Consider the following 13,256-nt stretch of genomic DNA (forward strand, 5'->3'; position numbering starts at 1 on the left):
TAATTGAAGTTTAAGGTTTGTTCTAGATCAAACTCCTTTTAATTTGATGACCAAGTCTATAGAAAAATATACCTTACTCGCTCCATTCCAAATTAATTGAAGTTCGAGGTTTATCTTTGTCAAACTTGTTGAAGTTTGACCAAGTCTAGAAATATATACATTGACCAAGTTTATAAGAAAATATTTCAACACGCATATTTTTCTATAGAGTTGGTCAAACTTCTTTGACTTGGGAAAAACCTCTAATTTGGACTGGAGAGAGTATGAAAGGTCGGTGCTCAAGTTTTATAGTTATGTTCCATGCATTAACCTGTCACCAATACACCTAAAGGTTATTTTTTCCTCAACTGTCCCACTAAGTAATATACATACCATAAAACTGTATTCTTCTATGGCGATTAACAAAAGGTAGTAAACAGCTACCACAATAGATATTCTTCATTTCATACGACTACCCAACCTAATTATTGTGTACACAAATACCTGTGCTATGTGTTTGGCAGATATAAGTTCAACCATCACAAGGGATGCATGCCACCCTTGCTTCAACCCAAATATTTCAAGAAGGCCATCATCTGATTGGGCTTCGACAAATCCTTTCTAGACATAAACAAATATATAAAAAATCATTATATTATTCTCAATGAATAGATAGTGCTCCAGCTTCCTTGGGATGAAATGTTTGTAAACAGGAAAAACAATAAATAATCACATCAATGTATTCATAGCACCTTTTCCAAGTATTCAGGCTTCAAATTTCCCCATGGGTTCCTTCCACTCGCATAGTTGTGAAGGTTTAACGCAACAATAGCCCTTACACTGCATCACAGCATTTTTCTGTTTAGTAATTACATGATGTATATTTGTGCGGAGAGTGATATCTAGCTACCCTGACACTGCATTATTTAGTATGTGTCCATAGTAGTCTCAGTTATCCCACATCAATTCAAGACACAATCATGTTTGAAAAAAAAAAGGAGAAGAGGAACTTATGTTATCTTTTGATGTGTTGGACCCAATGCTTCCAATAACTAAATGCTACGTCAATTTCAAATGTGCAGATCAGAACTATTCCACTAATACCAAGAAATTGCCAACTTGCCTTGATGGTACAGGGATGTGCTCCCACTCAGAACTGTCCATCTTCTTTATTGATAAACGGATAATGTTTGTCAGTCCCCTGATATAACAAAGAACAGACAGAATAAGAGGCCTCCCGCACAGTATTTCTCTAGTCTGAGCATTAATTATATGGACCCCTATTTACTTCTATATTCTAGCTTAGAAAATTTCATAGTTAAGAATGAGTAACATAGACATATCAAACTCAATAATAACAGTACACAAAATCAGAGCAGTGGGAACTGATAAACCTATGGTTCTGGGCATCTAAACTCTAAACTCAACCGATCAGTTACTGCTGGTTTGGGCGCGACATTGAAGCCTCGACCTTTGAGCTTGCCCTATTTCATGCCTCCACTTCAACAGAACTTGACCCAGTCATGCCGGTTTTGGTCTAACTGTTGGCTCAGCGGTTGTGATGTGGCAGAGATCACATCTGACATCCTCGCCAGGTCCCTAAGCGTCGATGCAAAGTCCGCACTATGGTCCAGGGGCTTGAGAACAGAGCCTGGATCGACAAAATCCTCGTTGGCTTTTTGAAATTGCATCCTTTGCCCAGACCTGTTTAAACCCGCTCCCAGTGAGAGTGGATTTAAACAGGTCTGGGCAAAAATTTCTGGAATAAAAGACAGTAGGGCTGTTGATCTACAGTAAATAGTAAAAAAATGATATATGACAACTTGATTAAAGGGCCTATTGTTTACACCTGTTTTTCATGATAGTCTCAAAAGATGCAAGTTGGAAGATAGTTGTTGACCCCAAAAAATTTCAAGATCAAGTGTTGGCAAGGTTAAGGATGTTAAACTTCATGCACTAGCCAACGCAAACAAAAGTCCGAACTGATGAAAAGGGCTAGGCAATCCACATATACACTTCAACACCCCCTCTCACCTGCACGACATGTGGATAGACTCAAAGCCAGGATTTGAACTCAAGACCTTGGGCTCTGATACCATGTTAAGCTTCATTCACTAGCCAACGCAACCAAAAGCCTAAACTGATGAAAAGGGCTAGGGAATCCACATATACACTTCAACAAAGGACATCCTTTATACTCCCTCTGTAAACAAATATAAGACGATTTAGGTCACTAGTGATCTAAAACGCCATATATTTGTTTAGAGGGAGTAGCTTTTAGTGATACAAAATCACATTGACTCCATAGGTACGTTGATACTATCAAAAGAAACCACTCTGTAGTTCACTCTGTGCGTCTGAGCCGATCAGTCAGTGGGTTCAGCCTATATATACCACCACCAATCCTACAATTCCACTCCACCTCCATTGTCTTGTGTTGAGTTCAAAGGGCAATCTTCAAACATTCATGCCATAGCTTTGATATCTTCTTCCCTCCCGTGATTTCAGGTCTATCATTCAAACACCCGACCTCTCCAAATCCAAAGATCTGTCCTATGAGAGTTTGAGTGTGGAGGAAATTATCTTTCAAAGCACAAGCAAAGGTATTCATCACCAAGCAACCTTATCTTGTTACTTTTGGAGGGTGTGTGCCTCCTAGATCTGCTAGATGTGCTTGGAAGCCTTCAAGGTGTGAAAGAGCCAAGAAGTCTGTGAGGCCTTGGAGATCACCTACCTAGTGAAGATCTACCGCGAGTGAGGCTTGACCTTTGTGGTCGACTAGCCATGGTGGTATAGGTGGGGTATGCGTTTTGTTGGCCTTTTGTGGGCGACACTACCAAGACCTTTGTGCTTCGCACCTCCATCAACAAGGAGTAGGATAGCGCCAACTATCTCAAACACAGGAGAAATCAGTGTTTGTGACCTCTCTCCCAAACTTTTTACCTTCGTTGCGAATTTTGCTTCCACGCTTGTTTTGCGTAGACCCCTTGTTTCGATAGTATATTCACCCCCCCCTCTATCATGCACGTGCTCTGGCTTGGCTAAACTGAACGAATTGAAGTGGGTCATCCTTGCCTCAGTGACGATCTTCGACATAAGACTGCATTTTATATTGTTAAGCAACTCATAGCTTCTCAATACACACCATGTGTCGACTCAATAGACTTCTTATGGTTCAAACTATGCATCTGCATCATTATCCATTGTGATTGCACCTATTGCTACACCCTCTCATGTAACATCCTCAAATGTGCATGTTTCTATTGATTCTCCTAACTCTCCTCTTAGCCAAGTTACACTTGAGCAAGAAAATGCTTTTACTGAAGTAAATCTTGGAAAAAAGTATTTTCAAAAGCATCCCAGAAGCAAGAAGTTCAATGGAATATGGAGTAAGCAAGGGTAAAATTGTCAAAATGAAGGTGTTAGATTTGTATGCCGATACAATTCCAATGGTACCCATTCCGAACTTGAGCAATACCCCGAGACATAATTCATTCCTCAAAAGGTAGTTGGTTACGAGATATGCCTCTTTTAACGGCGGAGATGACTTGGTTACGGTGGTTATTTTAGAACTTTGGTGTTTCAGTTACTACACTCCCTTTTTCTCAGACTGTACAGGTGCTATTAGTATTGCATGCGACCCTATGAAGCATTAGCTCACCAAGCATTTTAGTGTTGATGCTTCTTTTGTGTGGTTAGGTGTGCAAGGCCAGGTTATTGCTCTTCTGTATGTGCCTTCCGAGTTACGGTTGGCGGATTTCTTTACGAACGACGAGACTAGTGCACAACATGGATATCTCTCCAAACTTGGTGTTGTGGATTCACCCTGAGTTTTGTAGGGGTGTTAAGATTTATATTATGTTTCCATGTAGCCTGTATAGTTTCCCCATAGTATAAGTGGCTTTCTGCATATTTACCACATGTACAGTATATACATACTAGTCCTTCACCCCTAGGAAAATACAAGTTGCATATTTCCTACTAGTCGCCAACGAGCTTTTAGCAGGCTCGGGCTGAGCCCCGCTCGGCTCATATTCACCCTTAGTTGTAACCAAGTGTCATTAGGAGCCTCTAGCGCATTTCGAGTCGGAGCCACCAAACCTGTTGTGCAAGCCTCTAACTATAGGTCAAAACCTTCAAACTCCCCTTGGTCAGATATTTTGAACGATATCCAGAAGCGAGTGCGCCAGTGACAATGCTAATCAGAGCCTCCGAATGAATTCAGGCCGAACTGTTTGAGCTTCAAAAGCGACAGTTCAGTTGGTGCCTCTGAGGTGAGATCATTCGATGCTTCCGAGGTGTGCGCATAAGTGTGCAACGGTCACATTTCCGGTCCAACCTATATATACCTCCACCCATCCCACCATTCTACTCAAACCTCCATAGTTTTCTGATGAGTTCAAAGGGCATTCTTCACCAACATTCACGCCATACCTTTGATTCAGTCTGTCCCCCCTTGATTTCAAGCTGATCATTCAAACACCCAATCTCCCCCAATACAAAGATCGACCCTATGACATTTTGAGTGTAGAGGAGATTATCTTATCTTGTTACTTTTTGAGGGTGCGTGCCTCCTGTCATTCATGGTATGAAGGAGCCAAGATGTTTGTGAGGGCTTGGAGATCGCTTAATTCGTGAAGATCTACCCCAAGTGAAGCTTGGCCTTTCCAGTCGATAAGCCATCGTGGCATTGGTTGATATGCATTTTGCAGGAACCTTTCGAATGAGCTAGACTGCCTTGTTTGGAGATGGACGAAGTCCGAGGTATACGTTGTCTATTCAATGCTATAGGGCGACCTTCCATAGTTATATCAAATGCAACGCATGGAAACTTGGAAGGCATGGGCTCCGCGAAAGTTCAAGTTTCTCTTCTGCCAGTCTAGATCGGTGTTTCGCAGGTGCAGTGCCTAGCTCACAGAGAGCTGCCACACAATCCCTCTTGCATGTCTGGTGGCCAAACCTCGGAGACCATGCAACACCTTCTTGTTGACTGCCCGTTTACCAGGGACATTTGGCGCGAGGCGCTCTCTTGGCTACTTGCACTTTGTGTAAACTAGCAAACTTTTCGAAGCCATGATCCCAAATCACATATGTAACTATTTCAACATGTTGCTCTTTGTGCGGACAACTCATTGTTTAATTTTCTAAAAGGACAGTAGAAGTACGAAAATAATCACTTAATCAACGGTGACTCCAGATTTCTAGATTTTGTTTTTTTCAACGACCTCCTAGACAGTCCAATAACGGGATAACAAAGTACCAAGCGTTGGCACAAAAGTGAAAGGAACTATGGTAGGAGTTTGGCCGCAAAATGGTAGCCACAAAGGTAGACGAACTATACAACCATTCCAATAGGATCAAAAGGATCTACAGACAGTATTTAGGATGAAAGAAGTGCATATCCCCCCTGTGAAAGGAACTATGGTAGGAGTTCGGCCGCAAAATGGTAGCCACAGAGGTAAACGAACTATACAACCAGTCCCAATAGGATCAAAAGGATCTACACTAGGATGAAAGAAGTGCACATCCCCCCTCAACCTTTCAAAACCAGACAAAACACCCCCAACGCTGGTTTTGAAGGTGGCTTCACCCATGTGGCATGTTGACCATGTTCAGTGCTCGACTTATACTGGCAGCTCATCCTGGGACCCATATGTCGGTGTAATGTAACCAACTATTTTCTCTCACGACCATCTCTCCCTCGCTCGCATCGGCCTCGTACGAGCAGCAACATCAGTCGTTGTTCAACTGCTGTAGCGTCTTGCTTGTAGATGACAGATGAGGCATGCGTGTAGGTCGTCCACGGTGAGCGTCGCCGTCCCGCGGATCAGCAACCAGCGGAATTACTCCTCAAGGTGCACCATCACGACTTGCGACACCGCTTGCACGCTTGGGTAGGCCTCATCCAAGAGGTAGGTGGCTGCGGCATCCTCCGACGAATCGAACACCAGCCTGTGGCGTGATACTGCTCCGCCACACACATCACATCCTCTACCCCCATGTCCTTCTCGTCCTCCAGGTCGTCGTTGACGCAAGGACCTAGCAGCCCCTCCCGCTCATAGTAGAAGCCGATGTCAAGTGCGATGCCACAGCACACACAACCCATGTTCTGCTCCAGGCTCCCCGGGCTCGTTCCGCATCACCCACGATCGCAACACCTTCCGAGAAGCCGAAGTTGGTGCCGCCCCGTAGTCATCGCACTTGTCCGCAGCGTTGACGAACTACCGATGCACACATGGGTACTCGAGGCGCTATTTCTATGTGGTGTTCGTGTTGCACAACACGGAGGTGGTCAGCTCGAAGAGGTTGTCAACGTTGATGTCGATGCGCAGCACCGTGGGGTCACCGAGGAGGCTCCTCATGGCGTCTCTGTTGGGTGTCGGCCAGGGAATTGCTAGACGACAACAAACAAGGTGGACAAGGGCAGCAGTGACCTCAGGCTTCTCAAGTTCAGTTGTTTCCACGGAGCACAGACCCGCGATGTCCTCTGACAAGATGAGCGGTCGGGCATGGCGTCTACCCCTGCTAGTGGGTCGGCGTCTCGTGTGCGCTGGCGCTCGACGGCCGGTCGTTGCTACCAACCTTAGAAATGTGGACCTCGCCGACGAGCTTCGGCTCTGTAAGAGGATTAGAGGGGCGAGAATTGGCGTGATGCGGTGCACATTGTATTGGGCCTCTCGGGTGGTTTATATAGAGTACAAGGCTTGTTGGGCAAGAAGCTCTCCTAGAGATAAGGCAGGAGATGAATTACAAATCCTATTCTACCAAATACAGAGATATGCCTATATACTCTAACAGGCTCGGCGCGCTCCACGCATTCCATGGCGTGCTGCGATTTCTACACCTGTCGAGGCATGTCCTCGCAGAAGAAGGGCGATGTCAGCATCTCGGCCGGTGTTGTGTGACGCGGTCCTAACCAGAGCTGGGCATGCCAACATCCGTACCAAGATGCGAAGCGCCTCCATAGTACGACAATGGCTTTCGCTCCCGTGGCTCCGTCTCATGGATCCAACAAATGAGAACACACATTCCACTGGCCTAGCTCACGACCATCATGTGACTGATTGATATGTACGCGGGTGTCGGCCTCCTATGGGCGCACAGTGCGTGGCACACTCGAAGTGTTCAATAAAATGGCAGAGCTGGTGATGGATGGGTATGTCAACTTGTCAAGGAGGGTGACGTGGCGGGGCTTCAACACCTGGCCTCGCTGCCACGTTGGCAAGACCATTGTCTAAAACCACTTACCAGAGTGTCGGGGAGTGTTTCGTCAGGTTTTGGAAAGCTGAGGGGATTATGTAGCCGGTTTTGGAGTTGAGGGGGTGATGTAGCCGAAACGTGAAAATTTAGGGGGTTATATACACTTCTTTCTATTCGGGACTGACATCACTGGATCAAACATGATTCTATAACGGGCGCTTCGGTAAGCAAGTTCAGCCTTCCAAAGGAAAGCAATCACTATTCTATTGTAAAAGTACCCACGTTAATCTTTAAAAAGGAAATACCATACCGTAGTTCAGGGTCACTAATACACTGTGTAAAGAACCACCCTTGCTTGCAAGTGTATCCTGCGTAAATTAACTGTCATAAAATCAGCCAATCAGTAATTTAATTATCATATGTCACTCCAGAAGCTTATTATAGGAACTATAGGTAAGAATATTTGTTGAAAGCCACAAATGCTATAATTAAAATTTACAAAGTTGAAACTACACAAAAGGAGAACTATACGCTAGTAGAAAGTATCCATCAACCTATTCAACCAAAATAAAATTAGCGGTGTACCCTTTGTATTTCACCGTTGTATAAGAGACTTTCTGCACATGCACGCGCATATATAATGGTCTATGATCATTTTGAAATACGAGTTGTTATTTCCTAACATGGTATTAGAGCTCAAGGTTTACCTCTTATTCCTAGACGCCGCAACTCGTCATTGATTTTTTTTCTCTCGATCTCCCCGATGTCGCCTCACCATCTCCTCATCCCAGGACGTCACTGCCCTGCCAAAAGGATCCAGCCCCTGGACAACCCCGTCTCCGCCGTCCACCTCTGCCGGCCGCCGCTGCAGCTCTCCGCAGTCTGCATGCCCGCACACCCTCCAGCCTCCAGCCATTGCTTCCTAGCCGCTTGGATCAGGCCGCCCAAGCCACCGCTGTAGTTTTGACATGTTTTTCTAACTAGAGGTCAGGGCGCAAGTCGCCAGATCAATCGATCCGATCTGTAACCGGCCAAAGCATGGTTCACAGACGTACTTCTAGGCGGCTACACCCGCACGTACTGCTCTCATGAAACCAAGAATGCACATGTTGCCAAAATATCATGCCCTTTTGGTTCATGCCTACAATCCGCGCTTTGTGGCCAACAACGCATCCTGAAATGTAGTTTTACTAACGTTTCCTCGTCGACTGCAAGAGTTTATGGTGTCACCGAGTACCCCGCTATCGTGCTTGCTTCACGTTAAGAAGGTCAAAAATATTCTCACTGACATTAGGCCGAACACTTGCCGGGCGTGGTGTCTGCCATGGATGGAGTCGGCAGAGGCAGACGATACCTAGGTTACAGACGGATCCGACGGTGCAACGGAAACGAAGTAGAGGGCGCCTGGGTGGAGCAGCAGTGGTCCGGCAAGAACTGAGCGGCTACCAGAGGAGTGTAAAGGCGGCGGCGGTCTTGGTGAGCACAAATTGTCTAGACCGTGTTGTCCGAATGTTTCGCGGCATTTTGATGCACGGAGTGGGAGATGCCCTTACGCTGTGGCTCTCCTGCTGCTACTTCTGTTTTCCAGCTAAGTGCATTTCCAGGCAGCCACAGGCTAATTCGTTCTGTTGTAAAAAAATGTACAATGTCCATGTCCTCGGGTACGCCTCATCCTCGCTGTCCACTACCTTTTTGCCGGTGTTTCTACACTAATGCCGTCCCGTGCATGCATCTTTCTTCGGTACTTGGTGCTCATCCACATGTGACGTTGCCTGCTCTATAGCAACACCTCTAGCGATCTCCACAGACAATGATGGTTGCTCTACATCCGCAGATCGTGGTGGCCGCTCTACAACAACTCCTCTCGCGACTTTCATCGGTAGTCCATCGACTACGTTTGTGTCTGTGACCTTGTCTTCTCCATCGACTTCTAGAGACAGGACTGATCGTGCCACACCGCCTCCTTTAGTGGTTTCCACATGTGGTGGTGGTCGCTCCTCCCCTGGAGATTATACGTCGACTACTTTAGTGGTGTCCTTAACAACTTCGACACTCGCTTAATGCTTTGGGTTCTTCATCGCCTGGTGCTTCTGCGTTGACCTATTTTATCGAGCCTCTTAACTACGTTGGAGATTATGCGTCTAAATGTCTACTAGTTGCTTCTTTCAGTTCTCCATCGACAGGTTATGCTACTGATGCCTCTGGTACCGAGAAACAACTTTTTACATAGTCAAGTACATCTCCATGGATCTGTTCGCGTGAGCCCCCTCGGGGACGTCAGCCACCAGCCACCCCGCTGCACCTCCTCAACCCATAAAGCCACTCCGCGCTCCCAAACCCTAACCCTAACCCTTCTTCCTCCCTTTTGCCACCACCAGGTAACTCTCCTCCCTCCAACCTCTTCCCCATGCCCTGACCCGGAGCTCAAGAGCTCACGCTCATGGTGACCGCGTGGCCAGCCGCGCAGCATGCCCCGGGGCCCCGCGACCACACCTACTTCCTCCACACCGACACACACAAGCTCACGATCACGGCCCACGACGAATTCTGCCGTCGACTTTGACTCCAACCCCAACGCGCCTCCGAGAAATTTGTCGCTGTCGTTCTTCCTCAGGCCCGTTCGACTACTCCAGCCCCCTCCTCGTGAGCTCCTCGACCAAAGCCCTTTCCTAGCATCGTCGATTTCATCCTCTAGCCTAGTTTCCTAACGCGCTCGTATCTTGCCGCCGTAGTGCTAGGTAGCGTACGTCATTACCGAGCACCCCTGCATGCCCAGGGAGACCCCAGGAAGCTTTTTCACGCCTCAGTCCGCTTGATCACAAGCTGTAGAATGTCAACCACACACATCCGAGCAGCTCCGCCACGGATTGTCACCGCTGGAGCTTCTCAAGTGACAACATGGTCCCTCGTGTCCACCAGATCGTTCGTTGCATTAGGCATAGTCTTTTCCGCACCCACATGCACACGTTTGCGAACTCGGGTGAGCTCCAGAGGTCACCAGAGTACGCCATCATGCACAAGGCACCTCCTTCATTTCTTCAGACTTTGCATGTTCTCTGAATCAAAAACAAACGCAAATCATCTAGTCAATGCAGCGCGCCACAAACGGGCGATCCCTAGTTCTACTCTCCACCAAGGCAAAAGCCTCCCTTTTCTGATTTAATCCGTGAACTGACAAGTGCTCGACCGGTCAGCCACTGTGGCTAGTGTTATCAAGGCCTAAGGTCTTGAGTTCAAATCCTTAGGCCGTAATACCATGTTAAGCTTCATGTACTAGTCAACGCAACCAAAAATCCGACTGATGGAAAAGGCTAGGCAATCCACATACACTTCAACAGCTAGCAAACAGCTTACGAGAAAAACCTGCATCACCACACAGCCACATCACCAGCACAGTCACACCCATGGCCCCACCCGTCAGTCACTGCGGCTAACCATGTGAATAAAACTTCAATTAATAATGAATAAAACTTGTCAACCGTGTGAGTGCCTTGGGATTGCTTCCTCGTGTGTGATTGCGCTCTCTTTCCTTATCTTTGGTAGATGCAAGTTGTAGCGTATCTCTACAGAATGCTAGTGCTTTTTGCCGCTCAAACCACATATACCCCTTTCCTTGAGAATGTTGCATACTTAGTATAGATCTGATGTAAGTCTTGCGGGTACAGTTTGGTACTCACCTTGCTATATTAATTCTTTTGATTCGGATGCTACAAATCAGATGGCAACATTAGGAGCAAGCAGTCCCTTTGGTGAAGGACAACGTTAGCTATGGTTATTCCTCAGACAGTGGGATGACAGGATATGGACGTCATTTGCTTTTCTTTAGCCTTCTTAAGGCATTTGCTAAAATCACAAAATTGGGATATCTTTGGTGAAGGATGGTTTCATTTGCATTCCCATGCTGCAAATCAGATATGGACGCCGATGTGAGTGCCCTGGGATCTCTTTGGTGAAGAACGACTCCATTTGCATTTGTTAAATTTGCCTCATTGTAGCTGTTGTATACTGTTGCAGACCTGTTGAACAATTGTGTTGTGATACCGACCGTTCCACCCACATAGTGTGCACGTTGCCACGTGTACATTGTGTTTCGTGGCTATCTTGGGATTGACACTATGCGGATACTAGCGGAGGTGCTCTGGATAGGGCCGCTCCTGGGGCGTCACACCCCACGCCGTATTCACTTGCGGCTTCCCCACCTCGTTTGTTACCCGAGGCTACCTCGTCTCCCTCGCCGCTTAAGGCTTCCCCGGTGATTCCTCGTCCTCTTCTTTACTATGCTCGTCGTCCACGTCTTGTGGATTCTTCTAATGTGCCATCCTCTTCTGATGAGCCATCTCCCTCAACTACCCTGTCTCTTTCTGCTGGCGACGCACCACCTCCAGCTCAACCTACTTATGTTTTCTACGCTCGCCCGCTTCCACCTATTGATTGTTGTGGTTTTTCTAGCACAACTCTTCTTGAGCGTATCGTGACGTTGTTGTTCATCCCGAATGGTAGCATGCGATAGCAGAGGATATTGCTGCTCTTGGGGATCTCATCTCCCATCCTATGTCCGTGCCATCACATGTAAGTGGGTCTATAGGGATAAGACTCATTCTGATGGTTCTCTTGAACGCTAGAAAGCTCGCATTGTGGTCTGTGAGAAAAGGCATGGTCATGAATACGATGAGACATTTGCTCACGTGGCCTGCATGACCACCGTTCGCACACTTCTCGTTATGGCTTATGTTTGTCACTGGTCTGTCTCTTAGCTTGATGTCAAGAATGCATTTCTTAACGGTGAGTTACGTGAGGAGGTATACATGCAGCCGCCACCTAGGTATTCTGTTCCTGGTGGTACGACATGTCGTCTTCATTGCTCTCTATATGGTTTTAAGCAAGTCCCTCATGCCTGGTTTGAGCATTTCTCCTCAGTGGTGACTGCGGCTGGTTTTTCGGCGACTGCTCATGATCCTGCGCTTTTTGTCCACCTTTCAACTCATGGTCGAACTCTTTTTCTATATGTTGATGACATGATCATCACTGGCGACGACTCTGAGTGCATTGCCTTTGTGAAGGCATGTCTTAGTGAGCATTTTCTTCTGTATGATCTTGGTCCTCTTTGCTACTTTCTTGGGATTGAGGTTTCTTCTATCTCTGATGGCTTCTTTATTTCCCAAAAGAATTATATCCATGGTCTTCTTGCTCGTGTTGCCCTTACTGATGAGCACACAACACACTGTTGAGACTCCGATGGAGCACAATGTCCACGTCTGTGCTTCTGACGGTCAGTCTTTGTATGATCCGACACGCTACCGTCATCTTGATGGGAGTCCTATCTATCTAGTTGTCACTTGTCTAAACCTTTCCTATCTCGTTTACATTCTGAGTCGTTTCATTTATGCTCCCACTTCGGCCAACTATTGTCACCTCCTTCGTCTTCTATGATATCATCATGGGACTATCTCTCGCCGTCTCTTCTTCCCACGCTTCAGTTCGTTCCAGTTTCAGGCCTATTCACATGCCACTTGGGCTAGCAATCATTCAGATCGTTGGTCCCTTTCTGCTAACTGTGTTTTTCTTAGTGGTTCTCTCATTGCCTTGAAGACAGAAGAAACATACTGCAGTTTCTCGTTCGATTTCAAATGCCGAGTTGTGAGCTATGGCTCTTTTAACAGCAGAGATGACTGTTATTATGGCTGCTTGTGGATTTTGGTGTTTCTGTCACTACAACTACTCTCTTGTCAGACAGTACAAGTGCTATTAGTATTGCGTGTGACCATATGAAGCATGAGCTCACCAAATCATATTGGTGTTGATGCTTCCTTTGAGCACTACAGTGCGCAGGATCAGACTATTGCTTTTCAGTATATGCCTTCCGAGTTACAGTTGTTATATTTCTTCATGAAGACCTAGACTAGACTCTTTGGTTGGCACTGGAAAACTACACTGCCAATACTGGATATCACATGAAACAAGCACTATCATGGATGCAACCTTTCTTATTCAGTCCCCCCCCCCCCCCCCCCCCTCTCATAAAGAAGGTTGCATCATTAATGGTCAAAACTTTAACTACGACAGTAACAATGATCCTA

At 46.4% G+C, this 13,256-nt stretch overlaps 1 protein-coding gene across 4 annotated transcripts in view; it reads right to left on the reverse strand.

The window, feature by feature from the left end:
- LOC109733314 (diacylglycerol kinase 4) overlaps positions 1–13,256 on the reverse strand; it is a 29,613-nt gene that overhangs the window by 2,337 nt on the left and 14,020 nt on the right. For all 4 annotated transcript variants that reach the window (XM_020292506.4, XM_073503334.1, XM_040397051.3 and 1 more), the window contains 4 exons: positions 7,490–7,560; positions 1,103–1,180; positions 732–819; positions 484–600 (listed from right to left, as the gene is read on the reverse strand). In XM_020292506.4, coding sequence (XP_020148095.1) covers positions 484–600; positions 732–819; positions 1,103–1,180; positions 7,490–7,560 — 354 coding nt within the window. The remainder of the gene's footprint in view (positions 1–483; positions 601–731; positions 820–1,102; positions 1,181–7,489; positions 7,561–13,256) is intronic.

This window comes from Aegilops tauschii, chromosome 7 (assembly GCF_002575655.3).
Source record: "Aegilops tauschii subsp. strangulata cultivar AL8/78 chromosome 7, Aet v6.0, whole genome shotgun sequence".
Taxonomy (NCBI): Eukaryota; Viridiplantae; Streptophyta; class Magnoliopsida; order Poales; family Poaceae; genus Aegilops; species Aegilops tauschii.